We start from the raw sequence: 16,408 nt of genomic DNA, 5'->3' as shown, positions 1-16,408 counted from the left end.
GATGGCTTTAGAACAGCTTCCAAGAGTCTCCTTGGACCTAGAGAGACATGGAAGGAACAGAATGACATCAAAGCTTTTAAGAGAGGAGGATGAAAAAGCTTGATGGAATGCCTGTGTAGACAATGATGCTGAACAACACTTGGCCTTCTCACTCATCTGAAACTATGTTGGCCTCCAAGACACACCCCAGGGAAAGGTGAGGCCTACCCCAAAACAACTGAGATTGGGTTTTTACCACATTTACTGGAGAGGGACTCAAAATGGAAATTATGTTATATAAAATAAAAGTTATGATTTTAGCACACTTGGATTCTGGAATAATAGTTACATTTGCTACATCCCTTTCTAGCCTCAACTCACTTCACTCCCTCAACCCCATCTTCACCAGCTTTCCCCACTTCTGTGTAGTCCTGGCTGTAAGCACACCAAAGGGTTTACTGTTCCCTAACTATCCTATTTGCTTCCTTCAAGGCTTTATCCATTCTGCTTTCTCTCACTGGAATGCCCTTTATCAAAATTTTTCTCCTGGAATATACTCTTCCTCCATGAATAAACTAAAGTATTACATCGTCTTACCCCCAGCAGAGTAATTCATCTTGCAATAGAACTCCACAGTAATTGACAGTGATTCAACTTACTAAGTCATACAAAAATAGAAGTATGACTATTTATATCTATCTCCTCCTCCCACTCCCACTGGTGTGAGGTCATAGAAAACTGAACTATATCTAATTTATCTTTTTTTTTTTTTTTTTTTTTTTTGAGATGGAGTCTAGCTCTGTAGCCCAGGCTGGAGTGCAGTGGCCCGATCTCGGCTCACTGCAAGCTCCGCCTCCTGGGTTTACGCCATTCTCCTGCCTCAGCCTCCCGAGTAGCTGGGACTACAGGCGCCCGCCATCTCGCCCAGCTAGTTTTTTGTATTTTTTAGTAGAGACGGGGTTTCACCGTGTAGACCAGGATGGTCTCGATCTCCTGACCTCGTGATCCACCCGTCTCGGCCTCCCAAAGTGCTGGGATTACAGGCTTGAGCCACCGCGCCCGGCCTAGTTTATCTTTATATTTCCAGTGCCCAACCTGTTGCATCTGCCATAACTTAGCCTATTCAAAAACTTTACAAGTGGTTTCACAGAGCTATATATATACACACACTATATATGGGTGTGTGTGCATAAGTATATATATTATTTTATATATATAATATATATAAGAATATATATACACACACACTTTTACACATATATATGACAGTATTAATCTCATGTGTATTTAAGAATTAAAAGAGTTACTGCATGTAAAGCTCTAAGAAGAGGACCCAGCACACAGTAAATGCTCAATGAGGGTTGGCTTTTGTTATTGCTAACAGTTGAGATCTTCCTCAAGGCTTGGGGCTCACATTCCTTTTACTTTTCTCCATATCCTATCCCAGAGGATTTAACATTGCATTCAACTTAAATAAAGCCAAGTTGATAGTCCTGGATTTTTTAGTTTTATTTTTTAAATGTATTTAATCTTAATTTTTACTTATTTTTAATTTGAGTGGCACATAGTAGATGTATATATTTACAGGGTGTATGAGATATTTTGACATAGGCATACAATGGATAATAATCGCATTAGGGTAAATGGGGTATCTATCACCTCAAAAATTTATCCTTTCTTTGTGTTACAAACAATCCAGTTATACCTTTTAGTTATTTTAAATGTGCAATAAACTGTTGTTGACTGTAGTCACCCTGTTGTGTAATCAAATACTAGATGATATTCATTCTATCTAACTATATATTTTTGTATCCATTAACCATCTCCACTTCTACCTCTGCCACCCCACTACACTTTCCAGCCTCCGGTAAATGTCATTCTACTGTCTATCTCCGTAAGTCCAATTGTTTTAATTTTTTAATTTTTTAGCTCCCACAAATATGTGAGAAATGTGAAGTTTGTCTTTCTGTGCCTGGCTTATTTCACTTAATATAATCTCCTCCAGTTGCATTTTTGTTGTTACAAATGACAGGATCTCATTTTTTTACAGATGAATAGTACTCCATTGTGTATATGTATCACACTTTCTTCATCCATTTACTTGCTGATGGACACTTAGGTTGCTCCCAAATCCTGGCTATTGTGAATAGTGATGCAATAAACATGGGAGTGCAGGTTTCGATATACTGGTTTCCTTTCTTTTGAGTATTTCCCCAGCAGAGGGATAGTTATGGATCATAAGGTAGTTAAATTTTCCATTTTTTGAGGAACCCCTATACTGTTCTCCATCATGGTTGTACTAATTTACATTCTCAACTGTGTACAAGGGTTTTCTTTTCTCCACATCCTCGCCAGCATTTGTTATTGCCTATCTTTGGATAAAAGCCATTTTAACTGGGGTGAAATGATATCGCATTGTAGTTTTGACTTGCATTTCTCTGATGATGATCAATGATGTTGAGCATATTTTCATATACCTGTTTACCATTTGTATAGCTTCTTTTGAGAAATGTCTATTCAGATCTTTCGGCCATTTGTTAATTGGAGTTTTTTCTTATTGAGTTGTTTGAGTTCCTCATATATTCTAGTTATTAATCTGATGTCAGATGGATAGCTTGCAAATACTTTCTCCCATTCTGCAGGTTGTCTCTTCACTTTGCTGATTGTTTCCTCTGCAGTCCAGAGGTTTTTAACTTGATGTGATCCCATTTGTTCATTTTTGTTTTGGTTCCCTGTGCTTGTAGGGGTATCACTCAAGAAATCTTTGCCCAATCTAATGTCCCAGATAGTTTCTCCAATGTCTTCTTTTAGTAGTTTCATAGTTTCAGGTCATAGATTTAAGTCTTTAATCCATATTGATTTTATTTTTGTATATGATGAGAGAAAGGGATTTAGTTTCATTTTTCTGCATATGGATATCCAGTTTTCCCACCATCATTTTTTGAAGAGACAGTCTTGTCCCCAATATACATTCTCAGAAACTTCATTGAAAATGAGTTCACTGTAGATTTATGGATTTATGTCTGCATTCTCTATTCTGTTCCATTGGTCTATGTGTCTCTTTTCTTTGTACCATGGTGTTTTGGTTACTAGCTCTGTAGTATAATTTGAAGTCAGGTACTGTGATTTCCCCAGTTTTGTTCTTTTTGCTCAGGATAGCTTTGGCTATTCAGTTTTTTGGGGGGTTCCATGTACATTTTAGGATTCTTTTTTCCATTTCCATGAAGAATGTCATGGTATTTTGATAGCGATTGCACCGTCTGTAGATTGCTTTGGTAGTACGGACATTTTTAAAATATCCATTCTTCCAATCCATGAACGTGGAGTATCTTTCCATTTTTGGTGTCCTCTTCAATTTTTTGCATCAATCTTTTACAGTTTTCATTGCAGAGATCTCTGATTTCTTTAGTAAAATTTATTCCTAGGTATTTATTTCATTTGTAGCAATAGTAAATGAGATTACTTTCTTGATTACCTTTTCAGATTGTTTGCTGTCACCATGTAGAAATGCTACTGATTGTTGTATGTTGATTTTGTATCTTGCAACTTTACTAAATTTATTTATCACTCCTAACAGTTTTTTGGTGGAGTCTTTAGGTTTTTCCAAATATAAGATTGTATCATCTGCCAGCAGGGATAATTTGACTTATTCCTTGCCAATTCAGATGCCTTTTTTTTTTTCTTTCTCTTGTCTGCCCTCACTAGGACTTTCAGTATTACACTGAATAACTAGTGAAAGTTAACATCCTTGTCTTGTTCCAGATCTTGAAGGAAAGGCTTTCAGTTTTTCCTCATTTAGTATGATACTAGCTGTGGGTCTGTTGCATGTGGCTTTTATTTTGTTTATGAATGTTCCTTCTATACCCAGTTTTTAAAAGTTTTTATCATGAAGGGTTGTTGAATTTTATCAAAGGCCTTTTCATCATCAACTGAAATGATCATATATTTTATATCCTTCATTCTGTTCATACGATATATCACATTGATTAGTTTGCATATGTTGAACAATCCTTGCATCCCTGGGATAAATCCCATTTGGTCTTGAACAACATTTTAAAGTGTTGTTGAATTAGGTTTGCTAGTATTTTTGTAGAGGATTTTTGCATCAATGTTAATCAGGGATATCGGTCTATAATTTTCTTCTTTTTTTATTTGTCTTTGGTTTTGGCATCAGAGTAAGACTGGCCTCATGGGATGCGTTTGGAAGTATCCCCTCCTCCTCTGTTTTTCAGAATAGTTTGAGTAGTATTGGTATTAGTTTTTCTTCAAATGTCTCGTAAAATTCAGCAGTAAAGCTGTTAGGTCCTGGGCTTTTCTTTATTGGGAGATCTTAAAATTACAGCTTAAATTTCATTACTCATTATTGGTCTTTTCAGGTTTCTGATTTCTTCATTGTTCAAACTTGGTAGTTTGTATGTGTCTAGGAATTTATCCATTTCTTCTAGGTTTTCCAATGTATTGGCATATACTTGCTCATAGTAGCCACTAATGATTTCTGTGGTATCAATGATAACATCTCCTTTTTCATCTGATTTTATTTGAGTCTTCTCTTTTTTTCCTAGTCAGGTTAAAGGTTTGTTGATTTTGTTTATCACTGCATTTCAAAAAACCAACTTCTCATTTCATTGATTTTTTGGTGTTGTTTTCTTGATTTCAATTTCACTTATTTCTGCTCAAATCTTTATTATTCCCTTTTTTCTACTAATTTTGGGTTTGGTGTACTCTTGCTTTTCTAGTCCTTTAAATTCCATCAGTAGGTTGTAGTTGTTTATTTGAAACTTTTCTACTTTTTCAATGTAGGCATTTATTGCTATAAACTTTCCTCTTAGTACTGCTTTCGCTGAATCCCATAGGTTTTGGTATGTTGTGTTTCCATTTTCATTTGGTTCAAGAAATTTTTCAACTTTCTTTTAATTAGGAACAGATCATTTAATTTTCATGTGTCTATATAAAAATCCTCTTATTAATTTCTAGTTTTATTCTATTGTGCTCAGGTAAGACACTTGATATTATTTCAATTTTTTGAATTTTTTAAGACATATTTTGTAACCTAACATATGGTCTGTCCCTGAGAATGATCCATGTGCTCAGGAAAAGAATGTGTATTCTGCAGCTATTGGATAAAATGTTCTGTACATATCTATTAGGTCTATTTGGTCTATATTGCAGATTAAGTCTAATGTTTCTTTGTTAATTTTCTGTCTGAAAAGTCTGTTAAATGCTGACGGTGGGGTGTTGAAGTCTCCACGTATTATTGTATTAGGATCTATCTCTCTCTTTAGCTCGAATGATATTTGCTTTATATATTGGGAACTCCAGTTCTGAATGTATACTTATTTACAATTGTTGCATCTTCTTGCTGCATTGATCCCTTTATCATTACATAATGATCTCCTTTGTCTCTTTCTGCAGTTTTTGTACTGAAGTCTATTTTGTCTGATATAAGTACAGCTACCCCTGCTTTTTTTTGTTGTTGTTTTCATTGGTATGGAATAACTTTTTCCATCCCTTAAATTTTAGTCTATGTGTAAACTCATGAGTAACAGTTAAGTCCCCAGAAAAACACAATTATAACACTGTAACTGGTGTGTGAAGTACTCATATCCACTCACATCAGATCTGGGCCAGACCTGGAGTGAAAACTCACTGGTAATAGTCAGTACCCAGAAACACACAGAAATTATAACACTGTAATCGTGGTGTGTAAACTATTCATATCTGGAATAGAAAACTAAAAGATGAACCTACCAAAATAATAACTACAAGAACTTTTATGGATCGTAGTATGCTTCTTTATAGGTGAAGTATGTTTCTTGTAGGCAATAGATAGTTGGGTCTTGTTTTTTAATCCATTCAGCCACTCTATGTCTTTTGATTGGAGAGTTTAGTCCATTTAGATTCAATGTTATTATTGATAAGTAAAGACTTACTCCTGCCATTTTGTTTGTTGTTTTTTGTGGTCTTCTCTTCCTTCTTACCTTCCTTCTTGTCTTCCTTTTAGTGAAGGTGATTTTCTCTGGTGGTATGTTTTAATGTCTGCTTTTAATCTTTTAGGTATCTACTGTATGTTATTTTATTTGAGGTTACCATCAGGTATGCAAATGATATCATACAACGCATTTTTAAACTGATGGCAACTTAATGCTGATTACATGCACAAACAAGCAAAGGGAAAACTAATACAAACTCTACACTTTAACTTCATCTCCCTACTTTTTATATCTGTATCTGTTTATACCTTATTAGACTGTGTCTTGAATAGTTATTGTAGTTATTATTTTTGATAGGTTCATTTTTTAGTCTTTCTACTCAAGATATGAGTAGTTTATACACCACAATTACAGTGTTGTAATAGTCTGTGTTTTTCTAGGTACTTACTATAACCAGTGAGTTTTGTACCTTCAGATGATTTCTTCTTGCTCATTAACATTCTTTTCTTTCGGATTAAAGAACTCCCTTTAGCATTTCTTGTCTAGACAGGTCTGGTGTTGAATATATCCCTCAGCTTTTGTTCATCTGGGAAAGTCTTTATTTCTTCTTCATGTTTGAAGGATATTTTCACTGGATATACTATTTTAGGAAAAAAGGTGTTTTTCTTTCAGCACTTTAAATATGTCATGTCACTCTCTTCAGATCTGTAAGGTTTCCACTGAGAAGTCTGCTTCCAGACATATTGGAGCTCCTTTGTATGTTATTTGTTCCTTTTCTCTTGCTCCTTTTAGGATCCTTTCTTTACCCTTGACTTTTGGGAGTTTGATTGTTAAATGTCTTGAAGTAGTCTTACTTGAGTTAAATCTGCTTGGTGTTCTACAACATTCTTACACTTGAATATTGATATCTTTCTTTAGGTTTGGGAAGTTCTCTGTTATTATCCCTTTAAATAAACTTTATACCCTAATCTCTCTGTCTACCTCCGGTTTAAGGCCAATAACTCTCTGATTTACCCTTTAAAGGCTATTTTGTAGGTCTTGTGGTCATGCTTCATTCTTTTTTCTTTTGTCTCCTCTGAGTGTGTGTATTTCAAATAGCCTGTCTTCAAGCCCACTAATTCTTTCTTCTGCTTGATCAATTTAGCTATGAAGAGACTGTGATTCATTCTTCAGTACGTGCTGCTAGTGGAGGAGGGGAAGAGTGGTGCAGGCAATTCAAGACTCTCTTTCCTACCTTCTTCAGTGCCTCTTTCCTCAGTATGATGCTAAAACCAAATAGTGTGGTCGCTCACCTGGTTTTTGGTTCTTATGAAGGCACTTTGTTTTGTGAATAGTTGTTCAATTTGGTGTTCCTGTAGGGATGGGGGCGGGGGCGATGATTTCTGGAGGCTTTTGTTTGGCTATCTTGTTCCATCTCCTCCTTACATTTTATTTTTTTAAATCTTTTAAGTTTTAATAGAGACAAAGTCTCACTATTTTGCCCAGGCTAGCCTTGAACTTCTGACCTCAAGTGATCCTCCCCCCTCAGCCCCTCCAGTAGCTGGGACTTCAGGTACACACCACCACACCCAGCTTCTAGTCCTATTCTTTATGCCAAGATTTAGTGTCATTTCTTCAACTGCCTGGATGTCATTTTACATGCGCCCCACCTGCCATCTTCACCACAACACATTTAAAACCACAATCGCCTTTATCTAGAATCATTTCCGGATAGTGGCCAGTCTCATAAGGAAGATGAGAATTCACAGAATACCACAGAAATTCATCAGTGATTAAACTTTGTTTACAAAAAAAGTGGTATGACAAAACCAGAGAGCTCCCTACGCTACAGTCATCAGAGATTTTAAGGCAAAGGCTGCACATATTCTATAATTAAACCAGAGATAGATGGGAGTGGCTGTCAGGAAATCTGGTCCATAAATAAAACAGCAGAACAAAAGCTGATATCTGTTAATTACAGCAAAGTATTGGGATGAGAAAACTTGAGGGTTCTACTGCACCAACAAAGAAGGATCTGCTTACTCAAGAAGTTTTTAGAGCTGTCTAATTAGATCCTATGTTTAGTGTAAAAACCTCCAGGATTTCAAGAGCCTTGGCAAATCCAAGTCCCCTTAAGGAAGGAATACTTCTCCAATAAGGAGGCTCTGGTATCTAGTCCACCCCCATGGAGAGATAATGAGGTTCTGCCTAGGGAAGGGCAAAAAGAAGAATGATCTGACAGTATCTGGGGCCCCAAGAATTTAGTAGGCTGGTTCTCCCTCCACAGGCATGACAGAATATGTTTGCCCTCATCTCTAGGACAACCATCAAAACCTTTGATGCTATTCCCCCCTTTCCAGGCAGCCTTGAGGGTCTCTGACAGTCTGAATCTGCAGACATGCAGATTAGTGATAGTGTAGTAAGTGTCCTAAAGTGAAAATCGCAGTAAAGATAGCATGCTGTCTTTAGAAAGGCATGCAAGGATACACAATGGTGGTGGGAGTGGAAATGAGGAGTGGCGGTGAGGGACAGTATTAATCTTACTTATTTAATCTTTATTTTAAAATGTTTTCACCTGTTACACAGAATATGTACATTTTCTGTAGGTGACAGATGCTGATCACCTCCTCTTGGAAGCCTCCTATGATTCCTCTATATGGAGTCAGGTGTCCTTTCTCTGTTTTTCCAATGCATTTTATTTATCTCTGTATTATATCACTAATCATATTCAACTGTATTTATTGGTTCACTTGTCCATGCCCCCCATTATACTAAGCTTCTCAAGAGTTGGGAATGATGAGGGCATGTACTATGACTGGCATACAGAATGCTCTAATACAAATTAACTGATGGATTGACTGAAGATAACAACCCCTCAACTCAGAGATTAGCAACCTTTTTCTATAAAGGGCCAGAGAGTAAATACCTTAGGCTCTTCAGACCATATGGTTTGTACAACTACTCTACTGTGCCATTGTGGCATAGAAGCAGTCATGGGCTGCTTACATTCATAAAATGTAAATGAATAGGTGTAGCTACATTTCATTAAACTTTATTTACAGGTACTGAAATTTAAATTTCATATAATTTCCATGTGTCACAAAATATAATTTTTTCTTTTGATTTTTTTCCAACGATTTGAAAATGTAAGATCCATTCTTAGTTCACAGGCTGTACAAAAAGAGGCAGCAGGCCAAATTAGCCCAGGGTCATAGTTTGAAGACACCTGCCTTCCCTGAAAGGCATGACTGGTGATTCAGTAACCAAGGAAATGCTACTTAAAGGGGTGTTTATTCACATCTATAATAGCTACTGAGTAACTCTGGGTATGTCTCAAACTTTCAACAACTATAAAAATTGAGGTAGTATCATAGAGTTTTGTAAAGAAAAATTATATAAGAAACCATATGATCTTTGCAAGTTATGTAATTTCATTTGTGAGGAACATGAAAGCCTGCTGATAATAACAGTAACTAATATTTGTTGAGTACTTTTTATGACTAGACTTTGTTCTGTGATTCTTCAATGAATGAATCCACTTAAATATCACAACTATCCTAAGAAATAGGTTCTATTGTTATCCAACTTAATAACTAAAGTATGAATAAATTCCCTAAACCTCAAAACTAAAAATTGGTAAGGGTGTGGTTTTTGAGCCAGGTAGTTCAACTCCAGAGTCTGTTCTCTAACCACTAAATATACTACCTCTTAAGAGGATAACAAAATTAAACTTTCAAATATTTCTCTAAGCTTTCTCTTTCCCATTCTCAAGATTAGAAGAGTGATCTTAATGGGAATGACTGGCAAGGAGTGCAATGTGAACTACAATCTCAACTGGAAACTAGATTTCTTCGAAGATGGAAATCTAAATTACTATGTGGCAAGCTGTGGTGATGTGGCCACTGTTCAGCCTAGGAGATTTTGATAGGCATACAGACACATGGGCCTATCCAGAAAGGAGCTAGTCATCACACTAGATCATCATCTGTTTGGGAACTCACGCATACTATTAAGTAAGTAAGTGAGTTTACTATGTGTCTTAGTCCATTTGGGATGGTATAACAAAACACATAAACTGGGAGCTTACAAAAAATAGAAATTTATTTCTCACAATTCTGAAGGCCAGGAAGCCATTAAAAAGTGAGCAAGATCTGAATGGACAGAGATGTACCCATTAGGTCTGCTGAACCACCAGAGAGTGATGAAATATTTGATTCTTCCACTATGAAGCACTAAGAGAGCTAACGTCACAGAATATTGCCCAATATAGCACGTATAGGAACCAATGAATTCAGAAAGCATTGAGGACTTCCTTTGGTGAATGGTGTAAAAGAAAGGTACCAGTTCTGGCCGGGCGCAGTGGCTCAAGCCTGTAATCTCAGCACTTCGGGAGGCCGAGACGGTCGGATCACGAGGTCAGGAAATCGAGATCATCCTGGCTAACACGGTGAAACCCCGTCTCTACTAAAAAATACAAAAAACTAGCCGGGCGAGGTGGCGGGCGCCTGTAGTCCCAGCTACTTGGGAGGCTGAGGCAGGAGAATGGCGTGAACCCGGGAGGCGGAGCTTGCAGTGAGCTGAGATCCGGCCACTGCACTCCAGCCCGGGCGACAGAGCGAGACTCCCCTAAAAAAAAAAAAAAAAAAAAAAAAAGAAAGGTACCAGTTCAAAGGTGGTACAGCATCTTTCTGCAGGTTCCTTTGAATGCCGCGAAAGAATGTAATAAATGCATAAGAATTTTACATAGCTCAAACATACAAAAATTTTTCTGGCCCAACCTATTACCTGCATCCACAAAATTGAAGTAGTTCTACCTTAGGGTAAACAATGTACTTTTTAGGATCACAAAGTGGTTCCAAGGACCCACTGAAAAATATCAAAAGATCCATATACACCCGAGATTGGTATGAATATTTATGTGCATGTTTCTGGGGAAGTGACTCATTGCATTCATCAGAAACCTGAAAGCTCAAAAGTTGAAAGGTCCTTGTAAGCTAAGTGGTATCACTATATTTTCAAGTACATTCTCAAACAGGCATTTTCAACATTTGACCACCTGAGTGCAAACTGGATTGTAAATTTTTGAGTAGCTTAGTTTAAATCAATCTAGGCTTAACCAGAGGTAACCTAGGAAACTCAGAGATATCAATCCATTCCTCCCCATCGAGAGAGAGAGAGAGAGAGACAGAGAGAATATGTATGTTACACCCAGATTATTTCTGTAGTCTATTCACTTTCCCACTTTCCTTGAGAGCTGTGTTACATCTGTTTTCTCTGTCTCTAGCAGCCAATTGTCTCGCTTCCTACTTCACTGAGAAAACTAAAGTTATCAGGAGAAAACTTCCACGATTCTCACCTCCTCATCTACCCACCGCTGGGTACTGACACTCAAATTTGCTTTTCCCACCTGTTATTGTTTTCCTCCACAGCACTGGATTCCATTCTTTCTCAAGGATATCACTCTAGCAAATCTCTTCCCTCTCTCACTCAAACATCACTTTCTCCTTTCTTTGGGATCATTTCCATTAACACACAAAACAAGCTACAAGCTATTATTTATCTTATCCTAAAATACACCCCCCCCCAACACACACACAATTTTGCCCCACTTTTCCACTGCTGCATCTACTTCCAGAGAGCCCAACATATAACAATGTCCAAAACTAAATTTCTGGCATTTATTGCTCAAATCCACTCTCCTTCTCCATTTCTCATTTCTGTTGATAGTAACTGCATCCTCCCAGTTTCTAGGGCTAAAAACTTTAGAATCATCCTGAACTTTTCCTCTTACACCCATATTCAATCTGTTAGGAAATCTCACAACTGATTCCTACTTACCATTCAAGGTTCTAATTAAGTTCCTATATTTCTTCTTGAAGCTTTCCAGAATATTTCTGAGTTCACAGAGCTCTCTCTTTTTCTACATATCTCTGCTGGCATTCAGTTGTGTGTTGTAATGCTTGTAAATATTATCTTTTCTAACTCACTACAAATATGAATTATAGCTCAGACTGTCTGCCTCCTACAGAACTAAACACACTAATGTGTATTTAGTAAAGAATCCACAAACATCACTCTAAGTGCTTGTTTTTGTTGCAAGTTTCCAATAAAATTGGTTCACAAACAATACTTACTTCCATTAGTGATGTTTGGCAACAGAACTAAATTTCCTGCATTTGCAAAGGTATCCGTCATTTCTCCAAACACCAGCATCATGAGAGGAAGTCCAGCTCCATGGATGATGGCAGCCAAAGTTCCCACCACCATATACAACTTGTCAAGCCAATTTGAATAGCGAAACTAAAAAGAGAGAAAAAAGAATAGCAGAGGAACAATTCGTACAGTTTCATGGATGATTTGCTTTCCCTTCAAAATATATTCAAAATCCAAACATTTTTCAGACTACTACTGATACTACCCTAGTCCAAGATACACTCTACCTTTGCTAAATTATTGCAATAGTCTAAGTAGAAATGGACATTTGATTCTTCCATTGAGTTCTGGCCTAATTCTTCACATTGGATTTGGTCTGTCTTCTTATATGAAGTCTAATGAGAAGGATGGGACATTTTGGGAAACTGCAAAAGTATTTAATGATACTATAATATAGTATTTGTTGCTCTAGTTTCTAAGAATAGAAGCCACTTATCATCTCATGGGCAAAAACTTGAATGCCAAAGGTCCGTCTGAGGATACCACGGAGGAAACGTTGTGTTGCTTTAAGAAAGTGGTTTGGGTTAAAGACCTGCCACACAATGGAAATGGCATAAATGTAAAGTATTTGAAGATAATTAGGCCTCAATAATGAGCAGAAAAAATGAGTCCAATGCATGCTTGTCAAGAAACATTTTTTCTGAGAAGACAGAATATGGCAATAATGAATGACCAGTGGAGATCTGCATAATCTCTTTAAATGTAGGCAGGTCACAGGAAGGAAAGAAAAGCTTCTCTGAACCCAAAAAGTTACAGGAAGAGGACACAGTTAAGAAGAACGGGCTCAGGGCCCCCTTGGGAAGTGATTAATACTGCTCCCCTATAACTCAGGGAACTAGCTAAGGATTGAAAGAAAACCAAAGGAAAGAAAAGAGAAACGGGATAAAGCCAGCTGTGGGTGTCTATGAATAAACCCCAGGGCAGAAGATTATCATGTGGATGGAAGACGTAGCTGTAGGCAACAGGTTTGTAATGCAGGGAGGAAACTGGGTAAAAAAAATCATAGGCCTAGGCAGGAAATATAAACCAAAACAAAGATTAGGCAGCAAAAAAGACATAACCACAGACAGCAAGATTTTAGAACTTACGTATACTTCACAAGGGGATAGACATCAATCCTAAAGTTAGCTTACATGAATCTTGCAGTAGCAACTGGGGAATTTGGTACTGGACTGCTAAGTGGAGACACAAAGGATGGTTATTACCAGAAATGAATGGCAGTCCATAAAGCAGGAGATAAAAAGTAAAGTCAAATTATGAAATGATTAATGAAAATTAAGATATGGTGTAAAAAGAGTATCTAATAGATACTTAAGTATTTGCATTTACCCTTTTTCTAGCTCTTAAAATTGTAATCAAATGAGCTCAAGTTTGGGTTCATGGCATAACTTTCCATGTTATGTTATGGGTTGATGACCTAATAATATCATCATATTTACAGATTAAAACATTAATGGGAGAATCATGTTTTGGCATGTTGTTTCATATTTCATTGAAACACTGGCTAAATTTTGCACTATGTATTTTGTCTTAGATAAGAATTCATCTGCTTCCTTAAACACAAATGAAGGGGAAGAGGTTACATTACATTTTAGAGATTACATTAAAGTAGACAAAATATCAAACTCCTAAGTACAGGAAGAGAAGATAGTTGATATGAAAAAATTTCTCCTATCACCACCAACACAGGACATTTTACCTCCAGAACTATCATTGGCTATAATAAAAATAAGTGGATCATGAAAGTAAACATTTACTGAATGCCTATTCAATGACAGGTAAAATCCAGCGATAAATGCCAAAAATATAACCCCTGCCTTCAGAGAGACTAAAGAAAAACGTATATGCAATACATACTCTGCATACTTTGACAGCACAGTGCATAGAATAGACATAAAACTGAGTCAATCATCATTCCCTCCTTTGTGAAAGGCTTCATATTTAAAAGAGGTGATGCTTCCTTCCAGCTTTGAAAGTTGACCAAGTGTTAGAAGAAAAAAAAAAAGGCATTTAAACCAAAAAGAACAGTAAACTGAGACAGAAAAGAGTACAACGTGCTTATAAAAGACTGAGTCCCCTCAAGTTTGGGGTGTAAAGTGTAAAAACAGAAAGAAATAGCTGACTGATCAAAAGACACCCTTCACTGAGCTGGGAAAATTGGAATTACATCTCTTAATCTTAGACCAGAAGGAAGGAGATTAAAGTGAGTACTAATTTTCCAGGAATAAAGACAGAAAATTGAAAGAGTTCAGAACCTCATATTTCCTTTTGTATTTTTTAAAATTATTTTTTGTTTATTTTAACTTTTAAGTTCAGGGGTACAAATGCAGGTTTGTTACATGCGTAAACTTGTTTCATGGGGGGTTGTTGTACAGATTATTTTGTCACACAGGTATTAAGCCTAGTGCCCATTAGTTATTTTTCCTGATCCTCTCCCTCCTCCCACACTCCACTCTCTGAAAGGCCCCAGTGTGTGTTGTTCCCCTCTATGTGTCCATGTGTTCTCATCATTTAGTTCCCATTTATAAGTGAGAACATGTGATGTTTGGTTTTCTGTTCCTGTATTAGTTCGCTAAGGATAATGGCCTCCAGCTCCAATCATGCCCTGCAAAGGAGATGATCTCGTTCCCTTTTATGGCTGCATGGTATTCAGTGCTCTTTATGTACCACATTTTTTTTATCCAGTCTATCATTGATGGCCTTTTAGGTTGATTTCATGTCTTTGTTATTGTGAATAGTGCTGCAATGAACATACAATGCATGTGTCTTTATAATACAATGATTTATATTCCTTTGGATATACACCCAGTAATAGGTCAAATGGTATTTCTGTCTTTAGGTCTTTGAGGAATCACCACACTGTCTTCCACAATGGCTGAACAGTGTATAAATGTTCCTTTTTCTCCACAACCTTGCCAGCATCTGTTATTTTTTTACTTTGTAATCACAGCCATTCTGACTGGTGTTAAATGGTTTCTCATAGTGGTTTTGATTTGCATTTCTCTAATGATCAGTGATGTTGAACTTTTTTTATATGAATGTTGACCACATGTCTTTTAAGAAGTGTCTATTCATGTCTTTTGTCCACCTTTTTATTGGGTTGTCTGTTTTTTCTCGTAAATTTGTTTAAGTTTCTTATAGATGCTAGAATGCCGTATTTCTTAGTGACACGAAGCAAGATTGATTTCTAGAGAGAAGGGGGTGAGAAGGTTTGAAGAAAGTGGTAACATAATGCTGAGTAGGACAAAAGCCTCAGTCAAACTCCCTTGCTCTGTAGTTTATTAGGAAGGAGACTTTAGGGGAAACAAATCTTAACAACCTTGAGCCTCAGTTTCTGAATTTACAAAATGAGGAAAATATTCATACACACAGAAAGCCTTACATAGCTGTTATGAGGGTAAAAATGAGAATACAAGAAACTTTTGTTGAGCATACAATATACAAATATATGATATAAGCAGGTACTGTCACTGGTTTTGAAAATATAATAATTAACAAGACTTTTCAGTCTCATAAAGTCAAAGAGCAGGCAGACCAAAAAACGCTGTAGCACAGGTGAAATGTAAGATAGAAGTATAAACTAATTGTAATTGGAGTCTTTTTTAAAAAAAAGAAATGTGCCGGGCATGATGGCTCACGCCTGTAATCCCAACACTTTGGGAGGTTGAGGACAGAAGGATCGCTTGAGCCCAGGAGTTTGGTACAGCCTGGGCAACATAGGGATACCCTTTCTCTACAACAAATTTTAAAAACTGTCTGGGTGCAATGGCATGTGCCTGGGGTCCTAGCTACTCCAGAGGCTGGGGTGGGAGATCACTTAAGCCTGGGAGGTTGAAGCTGCAGTGAGCTGTGATCATGCCACTGTACTCCAGCCTGGGTGACAGAGTAAGACCTAAAAATAGAAGGAGAGGCCAGGGGCGGTGGCTCAAGCCTGTAATCCCAGCACTTTGGGAGGCCGAGACAGGCGGATCATGAGGTCAGGAGATCGAGACCATCCTGGCTAACACGGTGAAACCCCGTCTCTACTAAAAAAAAAAAAAAAAAAGAAAACTAGCTGGGCGAGGTGGCGGGCGCCTGTAGTCTCAGCTACTTGGGAAGCTGAGGCAGGAGAGAGGCGTAAACCCGGGAGGTGGAGCTTGCAGTGAACTGAGATCCGGCCACTTGCACTCCAGCCTGGGTGACAGAGCGAGACTCCGTCTCAAAAAAAAAAGAAAGAAAGAAAGAGAGAGACGGAAGGAAGGAAGGAAGGAAGGAAGGAAAGAAGGAAGGAAGGAAGGAAGGAAGGAAGGAAGGAAGGAAGGAAGGAA

The 16,408-nt window shown here is 37.4% G+C and overlaps 1 protein-coding gene across 2 annotated transcripts in view; it reads right to left on the bottom strand.

The window, feature by feature from the left end:
• ABCB1 (ATP binding cassette subfamily B member 1) overlaps positions 1 to 16,408 on the bottom strand; it is a 105,233-nt gene that overhangs the window by 76,692 nt on the left and 12,133 nt on the right. For both annotated transcript variants that reach the window (XM_017851617.1, XM_017851609.1), the window contains exon 4: positions 12,023 to 12,188. In XM_017851617.1, the coding sequence (XP_017707106.1) occupies positions 12,023 to 12,188 (166 nt within the window). The remainder of the gene's footprint in view (positions 1 to 12,022; positions 12,189 to 16,408) is intronic.

The sequence above is a fragment of the Rhinopithecus bieti genome, unplaced genomic scaffold (genome assembly GCF_001698545.2).
Source record: "Rhinopithecus bieti isolate Rb0 unplaced genomic scaffold, ASM169854v2 scaffold_1558, whole genome shotgun sequence".
NCBI lineage: Eukaryota > Metazoa > Chordata > Mammalia > Primates > Cercopithecidae > Rhinopithecus > Rhinopithecus bieti.
Note: the sequence above shows the minus strand (reverse complement) of the source record. Positions and strands in the feature narration are given on the sequence as shown.